The following is an 8,109-nucleotide window of genomic DNA, read 5'->3' as shown; positions in this document are numbered from 1 at the left end:
CCGCGCGCTGGAAGCCGGGCCTGGTGCGCCGCGTGGTGCAGGGACGCGCCGTCGCGGGCCCAGCGAGGAGGGGCGCGGCGCCAGGAGTCTGCTTTCTCCCCAGGTGTCTGGCCCAGGCCGCGCTGGCCGGGCGTCCTCCAGAAGGTGACCCCAGGGCTGGCTCGGCCGAGCCGCAGGATGCTTGGAAGCGGCCCCGACCCTGCGGTCAGCGAGCCCGGGGACAGCAGCGGTAACACTGGGTTCCCCGGCCCACCCACGGGGGCGTGGGACGGGAAGGGCCAGGCCTCTCCAGACGCCAGGAGGCCTGGGTGCCCCTCGGTTGGATGTGAGCCGTGGTTGGATGTGGGGCTTGGGCCACCGGAGGGAGGAGGGGTGCCTGAGTCAGCCCTCCTGGGCCATTTGTCCCAGCCCCCAGCAACTCCTTCTAGTCCCCCGACAGGTGTCCCAACCTGGCTCCACCCACTCCTGAGCTGTCACCGGCTGCAGGTCAATCGTCCCTGGAGAGTGGCCCTATGGTGGTTAACACTGGGCTTCGTTCCCTAAGGAGTGTCACCAGACCACTAGGCACAGAGCCCTGAGCTCGCCGCCTGGGCCCAAGGGACCTGTGAGCACCAGACTTGGTGGCTGAGAGCTATCAGGAAGGCCTCAGAAGCCAGCTGGGCCCCTCTCCTTTTCTCCTCTGCTTTCCAATTAAGGGGACCACGGGGTGGGTTTGATCAGACTTACCCAGGCACAAAGTCGTGATCAGAACCTGGCTCCAGCCCTCAGTCTTCTGAAAAGGCCCCCTGGTTCCCAGATCTTTCCTGGGGCTTGGGGCATCTTCAGCTGATGGGCTTCTCTCCCCCAGCGGTGTCACCTCCACTCACAGGAGACACTTGGGGACAGGGGTGGGCAGGCACCACTCTCTGCTGTCCATGAGGCATGGGGGGGGGGAGACCACAGCATCCTGTCCTCCTCCCTGCCGTAGACTTCAGTGACGAGATTCTCAACGAGCCACTCAAGCACTCTGACTTCTTCAATATCAAGGAACTGTTTTCCGTGAAAAGCCTCTTTGAAGCCCGAGTGCACCTGGGACATAAAGCTGGCTGTCGGCACAGGTGGGTGATGCCCCTGGCCAAGCGTGTCCCAGTGGTGGTTCCCAGGAGGGCTTGGGACTCTCCTCCCTTGGGTCTAGGACATTTTTGTCCTGGCCTATGTCAGTTTTGTTCAAGTGAACACAGCACCTGCCTCCTTCAGGTGGAAACACCCAGCCCCAAAGAGGAGCAGTCATTTATTCTGCAGATGTGGTGAGCTGGGGATGAAGGGCCTGTGGATTTGGAGGAAGAGAGTGCAGAGGACAGGGCCCAGGATGGGTGAGGGGCTGGTGAGGCTGGCTTGTACTGGACCGTGCAGGGCCTCCAGGCTGTGGGGAGGAGTAGTAACCGGTCAGGTGGCTTTTTGGGTGGTTTTGACCGTTGCCTGGAGAGTAGACTGGAGGAGATTAGGGGCAGGACCAGGGAGGGAGGTGACTAGATATCCAGGGGGAAGGTCATTGGGCTCAACTCCTAGTAGCAGAAGATGTGGAGGTTGGACCGAAGTTGTTGGGGGCAGAGCCAGTGGGTCTTGCGTTGGGATTAGAGGTGGGGGTGAGGCTGGAGGGGTCAGCAATGTCGCCTAGACCTCTGGGCAAAGCGCAGTGCAGGTGGTGGCTTACTGAGATGATGGAAACCAAGGGGAGACCTGGGGACACCATGAGCTTGGGTCCCACAAGGTTTCAACTCTTGGCCACCCAGTGAAGAGGTCAGATGAATACTGGGAGGGACCAGCCTGGACCTGGGGGAGCCATCCACATGGAGAGGGGGACATTTCCAGAGCATCTGGAGAGAGATCCCAGGGTGGGGCCCAGGCATCTCAGCGTTTGGAGTCAGGGAAGAGGAGGGGAGGGAGAGGGGAGGACGCCATCTTCTTCTGGTGCTGCTGGGCAGTGGGTAAGGGGCAGGGAATGGTTGTGAACTCGGCAAGATGGGGGTCATTGGTGCCTCAATGAGCAGAGTCAGTTCAGAGAAAATAACTAAATCCAGTGAAGTGGACAGGAGGTGAGGACCTGAGAACCCCTAGCGTAGGCAACTCATTGGCCATGTGCTGAGAGGCAGGGCAATCTCTACTAATCTACTGTCCCCTGCCCAGGCCAGCAGTGGGTCTGTGCCCTCAGGGCTCCCCTCCCAGGCTTGGTCAGCTCCTGTCCTAGTCCCTCCATGCTCTGAGCATGCGGGCACCTGCCCACCATCACACACCCGCACCCACACCCCTGCTGGGCCTTTGGCCCTGCTGCAGAGGAGCCTTGTTCGTAAAGCCTGGAAGAGAAGAGAGACAGAAGTGGGGTGCTAAATGAGCAGCCATGGGCAGAGTGCCCTGCTGGCACCGTGTCCAAATGTGCAGATGTTCACATGGAGCTGTTCCGTAGGATCCCCACGGGTAGACGTGGTGGGTCACAGGTGAACCACGTGCCCGAGGCTGCCCTGCTACGCAGTCCCATGCCCCTAGGCCATCACTCATGAACAGCGTCCTCACTGCCATCTGTCCTCATGGGGAGTGGTTGCAAATTGTGCCTCCCAACCCATAGCGCCCCCACAGAGTAGCCGAGTCTTGCTGGCGGGTGTTGGCCCCAAGCCCTGGTTGTACCTGCCTGGGGGTCTCCATAGGTTTATGGAGCCGTACATCTTTGGGAGCCGCCTGGACCAGGACATCATTGACCTGGAGCAGACAGCCTCGCACCTCCAGCTGGCCTTGAACTTCACCGCCCACGTGGCCTACCGCAAGGGCATCATCTTGTTCGTGAGCCGCAACCGGCAGTTCTCGCACCTGATTGAGAACATGGCCCGGGACTGCGGCGAGTACGCCCACACCCGCTACTTCAAGGGCGGCCTGCTGACCAACGCCCCGCTCCTCTTTGGCCCCACGGTCCGCCTGCCGGACGTCATCATCTTCTTGCACACGCTCAACAATGTTTTTGAGCCCCACGTGGCCGTGAGGGACGCGGCCAAGATGAACATCCCCACCGTGGGCGTTGTGGACACCAACTGCAACCCCTGCCTCATCACGTACCCCATCCCCGGCAACGACGACTCGCCCCCGGCCGTCCACCTCTTCTGTAGGCTCTTCCAGACAACTGTCATCCGGGCCAAGGAGAAGCGGAGGCAGGTTGAGGCCCTGTACCGACTACATGGCCAGAAGGGGACCCAGGGCCAGGAGTCAGCCAACCCTTCCTCCAGGGTAGGCATGAGCCTTTCCCTGTGACATAAAGCTGTCTTCCCAAGTCACACAACAGCCACGCCTGTTTGAGTTGGGAATCGCTGTCCCCAGCTCTAGGTCCCAACAACAGCATTCATGGGCCTTCTAGGCACTTGGTCCTTATTACCAGTGACAGTACATGGCCACCCAAGGTTTCCCCTTCAACCCAGGGCCAAGCAGACCAAGACTGTCTTCTGCATTTTTTCTGTGGGGAACAGAACACAGAGGGCAAAGGGCTTGTCCAGAACAACCCATTCAGCTACAGCAAGGCCTGGAAGCCTGGTGTGTCGATTGCTGCTGCGGCCAACCCACTGGGAAGCTGGGGTCTGAGAAGTCTTCGTTTCTACCTTAATGCTAGACCTTTCTTAGGAAGGATCATGTACCAACTCAATTTTACTTAACCAAAATATCTTCCAGTAGGACTGCTTTCCAGGCTGCCTGGTTTCAGGGGCAATTTTGTTACGCGTTGTGGAACAAGCAGTTCAGGGCTCCCAGCCAGGTTGGGACAGGCCAGGCGAAACGGCATGAGTCCGGCAGAAATAAAACCTTGATTTGGGCAAATTGCGACTTAGAGCTTTGGGTTCCAAGGTGTATGGGCTTGTGTCATTGATGCGGCATTTCCCAGACACCCCCGGGATACTGGGGAGCACTCGAAGTGTCCCTGGGGCCGGCCGATTGCTCACTTGGGAGAGCGTGGTGCTGACGACACCAAGTCAAGGGTTAAAATCCCCTTACTGGTCATCTTAAAAAAACAGTGTCTCTGTCCTCGGGTACAGGGGGACAGGCAGTGTGTATGACATGTTTTGATGGGGTCAGCAGAGGTGGCAGCCAGTTGGGAGCACCATTGTCAGGGCTGGGGCTCACAGGGAGCCCAGACGGGGGCAGCATTGTAGCCTGCATCCCGGAGTGGCAGGAGAGACTGAAGGGCACTTGCTGACGGGTCTCAACATTCCCTCGTCTGCAAGGACACAGCTACACTCCCGGGACATGCTGCAGGTTCTCAGGATTTGCGTTCCCAGCTCATGCATCTAACTACCCTGAGGAGCCTGTCTGGGGAGCATGCAGACAGTAGGAGTGGGTATGGTCTCTGGACACGGTGGCCTTCTTGTGGCTCAAGGCCTGTCGCACCTGTGCTGCCCCTGTCCTGCCTGCAGGAACAGCACACGGAAGGTGAGAGGCTGTAGTCCCAGTGTCTGCACAGCCTGTCCTTCCAGGGCTGGGCTGGGTGAGGTGGGGGGGTGTGTTGGAGGTCCTCATGGTTTCTGGAGCTCCGTAGAATGTACAGGGCATCGAGCTCCAGTGTGAGCTCACTGACTGACCAGCATTGCGTAAATCCCCGAACCTGAACCTGAAGGTGCAAATTTAAGGCAGGTGAAGGGAGAGGCTGCTCCAGGGCTTTCCCCACAGAATACTTCTCTTGTTGGGTGCAGAGGAGATCTCCCTGAGCTCAGCCTCCTGGCCCAGGGCACTTGGGACAGGAGCTGGGGGGAACCAAGACCCTTGAAACCTGAGAACAACAGAGAACCCGTGAAGAGCTTGCTGATGCGTGCCCACCACGGCAGCTCCTGGGCCTCAGACTGGGCCGCTCTCGGGGACATTACAAGCCATCTCTTAAGCAGTCCAGGCGAGGACCTTCCCTACCAAGCCACTTAGGCAGCCACGGGGTTGATTGCACCTGGGCGGGATGTCAGGTGTCATGCAGGGGAGGGGATGGTCAGAAATGGCACCAGGGAGGTGGGGATGGCTTGTTTTCTGGTCTTTGGTTAAGGGGCCCGGTGGAGGGGAGCAGCCCGGGGAGGGCTAAGACAAACCAAGGGATCCCTGCAAGGACAGGCTGGCAAGTTGCCAGCAGACCCAGCATGCTCCCCTGAGCCACCACACTCCCTGCCAACCCCCACGGGAACCACATCCATGACTTGCCTGGCTCCTGCCATCTGCCATCCCTGAGGGTCCCCATGTCACCAACACTGGATGCAGGCTGGTGAGGAACTGCTGAGGGATGACTGTGGAATTTTTTCTGGGTGCTAGGAACAGGGCAGGGCAGGGGTGGCCCCAACCAAGGAGGTGACTAGGCAAGTGGACACCAAAGAGCTGGGCCTCTTCAGGAGAGGGATAAGGAAAGGAGCAGGCTGGTGGGGACAGAGACGAGGTGGGACCACAGCAGGGAGAACAGCCAGGGAGGGGCCCGCATGGGGCCACAGGGGACTCTGGGTAAAAGAAGGAGTAGAGGTCTGAGGGGACAGTGGCCTCAAGGATGCCATCCTCGACCCTGGCAGGAGGGACCCCCAAGTTTGCCACCCTGGAGATGAACCCCAAGAGAGCCCAGAAGCGGCTAAAGGAGACGGTGAGTGTGGCCAGGCCCGGCAGGGGCAGGGCGCTGACCTGGGAGTCAGGAGAGGAGGCCCCAACCCTCCCTCCTGTTGCCACAGTGTCTGAAGTGCCCTGTTAGACGGGGCTTCTCTGCACCCCAGCGGGGCCATGCCCTGACCAGGGGGTGTGGTGGGGGGACTGGCTGCAGCCACCAGAGCAAGGGCTTGGCAGAGCCAGGCTTGGGGCACATGTGGGGGCAGGGGACACATAACCTTGGCGATTTGCCACATGCCAGCCTGGGAGGTGACTGGAGTGAGTTTGGGATCCTTGGAGGCCAGAGGGGCACTAGGGGAGGTGGCTGAAGGTCCCCAGGCTACACCACATGGGAGGCCTGGGGTGGGATGAGGTTTGTAGCAAAGAAGCCTTCAGGGGAGGGGCCCAGGCCTTGCTTATCTCACTTGACCCGATGCCACAGGGTGTCATCCAGGGCACTGTTCCCTACCTGGGGACATTCCTCACTGACCTCGTGATGCTGGACACTGCCATGAAGGACTATGTGTATGTGAGTGAGACCGGGCCCTGGGGGGCAGGACAAGGGGGAGGCAGGACCCAGAGCTGGAGGCTGCACTGGTACCCATTGCAGTGTGACAACATGGCCCTAACTCACAACTCACAGCCGCAGATGTTACTGTCACACAGGCTGTGTGGACACGGATCCAGTCATGGTCGGTGGGGGCCTCTGCCCCGGGTGTCTCAGGAGGCTGGGGCTGGGGGCTCCACTGAGGCTCTGCTGGGCAGGACCCGCCTCTGAGCTCAGTCGGCTGTTACTGGCTCCTGCGGTTTAGGCCAAGGGTCTCAGTTCTTTTCTGTCCGTTGCCAGGACTCTGTTGGTTCCTTGCCACTGGGCCTTCTCACAGGGCAGCTCATAATATCTCACCTTTCTTCCCTACAGGGAGTAACGAGAGAGAGAGAGAGAGAGCAGGCAGGAGAGACAGAGCCAGACAGTAGGCACAGACTTCTCATAACTCAGTCTCGGAAGCGACGACTCATCAGTTTTGCCGGATTCTTGTCCTTAGAGGCCAGACACTGAGTCCAGGCCACTTTTGAGGGGAGGGGATTACACAGCCACTTGGTACCAGGAGGTGGAGATCGCTGCCCCCACACAGGAAGGGAGGAGGCACTTGGGCCCCCTCTAAATATCACAAGAAGCCACCGCAAGGTTTGGGCCAGAGGGGACGATTTCTGAGTTTGGGTTCATTTCAGCTTCCCGTGCTGCAGACTAGGAAATGAGACCAAGAGGGGAAGTGACTCCCCGGATCACACGGTGGAACCAGGCCGTTCCTTGTGCCACCCGCTGTGGCTCTCCCATCGCTGAGTGTGTGCATTAGCTACGTGTGGCCCCAGCCCCTGGGGTCACAGGTGATACAGGTACTTATAGGTCCCTACACCTGATGACATCCCTGAGAAGCAGGTGCTGGAACAGTCCCCAGAGCACATGTGGAGCATGCGATGGCCTCAGGGGCACAGTGACCCATCCAGGGTCACACAGCTGGGAAGGAGGAGCCAGGTCTGAGCCCAGCTCTGTCTCCTCAAAGCTGGGGCGCTGGCCGCAGCCAGGCCTGGCCAGGGGTGAGGGCGGTTGTGCTGCTGTAACTGTGTGCGGTCAGCACGTGGCGGGGGAGGCGTGCAGTCAGCTCCAGCAGAACTCAGAACCTGGTTGCCAGGCACCCACAGTCCAGACACAGCCCCCTACCCAGCTCACTTGGCCGGAGTCACTGGAGAGAGACACATGCTTTCCTGTTGTGTCCCGATGTGCCGAGGCTCAGGCCTCAGGAAACCCCAGAGCGGGAGCCTGTGCCAACGCCGCAGGCGCTGGGTCAGCCCTCACCTCCCACGCTGGTGGCCTTTCGCCCGGAGGAACCCAAAGGTAACAGGGGGCCGGCCCATGGCTCACTCGGGAGTGTGTGGTGCTGATAACACCAAGTCAAGGGTTAAGATCCCCTTACCAGTCGTCTTTTAAAAAAAAAGGTAACACGGGCAGCCAGGCCAGGGCAGCCCAGGCCAGGCCCCCACCACCGGCCTCTAGCTGGTGACAGGGGTGACCCACTCCACAGTCCCGATCCCAGGGGTCAGGGCCTCCTCCATTCCTCCACCACCACGTCCGCCCCAGCCTGGCCAGGTGCAAGGTCACTTCTCACACACCTGTAGGAACATCCAGGAACACACCGTGTGCTGTCCCTGTCCTCACTTGCCATTCTGGTGACAGGGACTCTGCATTTTGCTACTGATTATGTGTGAGCTGCTCTTCCTTTTCCCACCCAGAGTGAAAATGAGTCAGCCCAGGCCCTGGATGACACCTGCAGGGTGGGGACTGTCACGGCAGGAACCCTGGAGAAGGTGGTGAATCAGCTGGTGCCTGCCCTGCAGAGCGGGGACCCCTTCTTCGTCCCCGCCTTCCTCTGCACCTAAAGGAGGTTCGCCACCACCCGGCAGGTGCTGGACATGCTGTTCAAGAGGTGAACGTCCCCA

The 8,109-nt window shown here is 59.9% G+C and overlaps 1 protein-coding gene across 1 annotated transcript; it reads left to right on the top strand.

The window, feature by feature from the left end:
- Positions 1 to 101: 101 nt before the first annotated feature.
- On the top strand, positions 102 to 3,843 carry MRPS2 (mitochondrial ribosomal protein S2). The gene is made up of 3 exons (XM_008578523.1): positions 102 to 229; positions 968 to 1,097; positions 2,682 to 3,843. The coding sequence occupies exons 1-3, from the start codon at positions 178 to 180 to the stop codon at positions 3,274 to 3,276; spliced, it is 777 nt and encodes a 258-aa protein (XP_008576745.1). The 5' UTR covers positions 102 to 177; the 3' UTR covers positions 3,277 to 3,843.
- The last annotated feature ends 4,266 nt before the right edge of the window (positions 3,844 to 8,109 follow it).

This window comes from Galeopterus variegatus, unplaced genomic scaffold (assembly GCF_000696425.1).
Source record: "Galeopterus variegatus unplaced genomic scaffold, G_variegatus-3.0.2 Scaffold1707, whole genome shotgun sequence".
NCBI classification, from domain to species: domain Eukaryota; kingdom Metazoa; phylum Chordata; class Mammalia; order Dermoptera; family Cynocephalidae; genus Galeopterus; species Galeopterus variegatus.
The sequence above is the reverse complement of the archived record's forward strand: the minus strand, read 5'-3'. Positions and strand labels throughout refer to the sequence as shown.

What these genes read in the sequence shown, in the direction of transcription:
- MRPS2 (XM_008578523.1), top strand. Translation starts at nt 178, where the DNA reads ATGCTTGGAAGCGGCCCCGACCCTGCGGTCAGCGAGCCCGGGGACAGC. An exon ending in CGAGCCCGGGGACAGCAGCG is followed by an intron (nt 230 to 967) that starts GTAACACTGGGT and finishes TCCCTGCCGTAG; the next exon opens with ACTTCAGTGACGAGATTCTC. An exon ending in AAAGCTGGCTGTCGGCACAG is followed by an intron (nt 1,098 to 2,681) that starts GTGGGTGATGCC and finishes GGGTCTCCATAG; the next exon opens with GTTTATGGAGCCGTACATCT.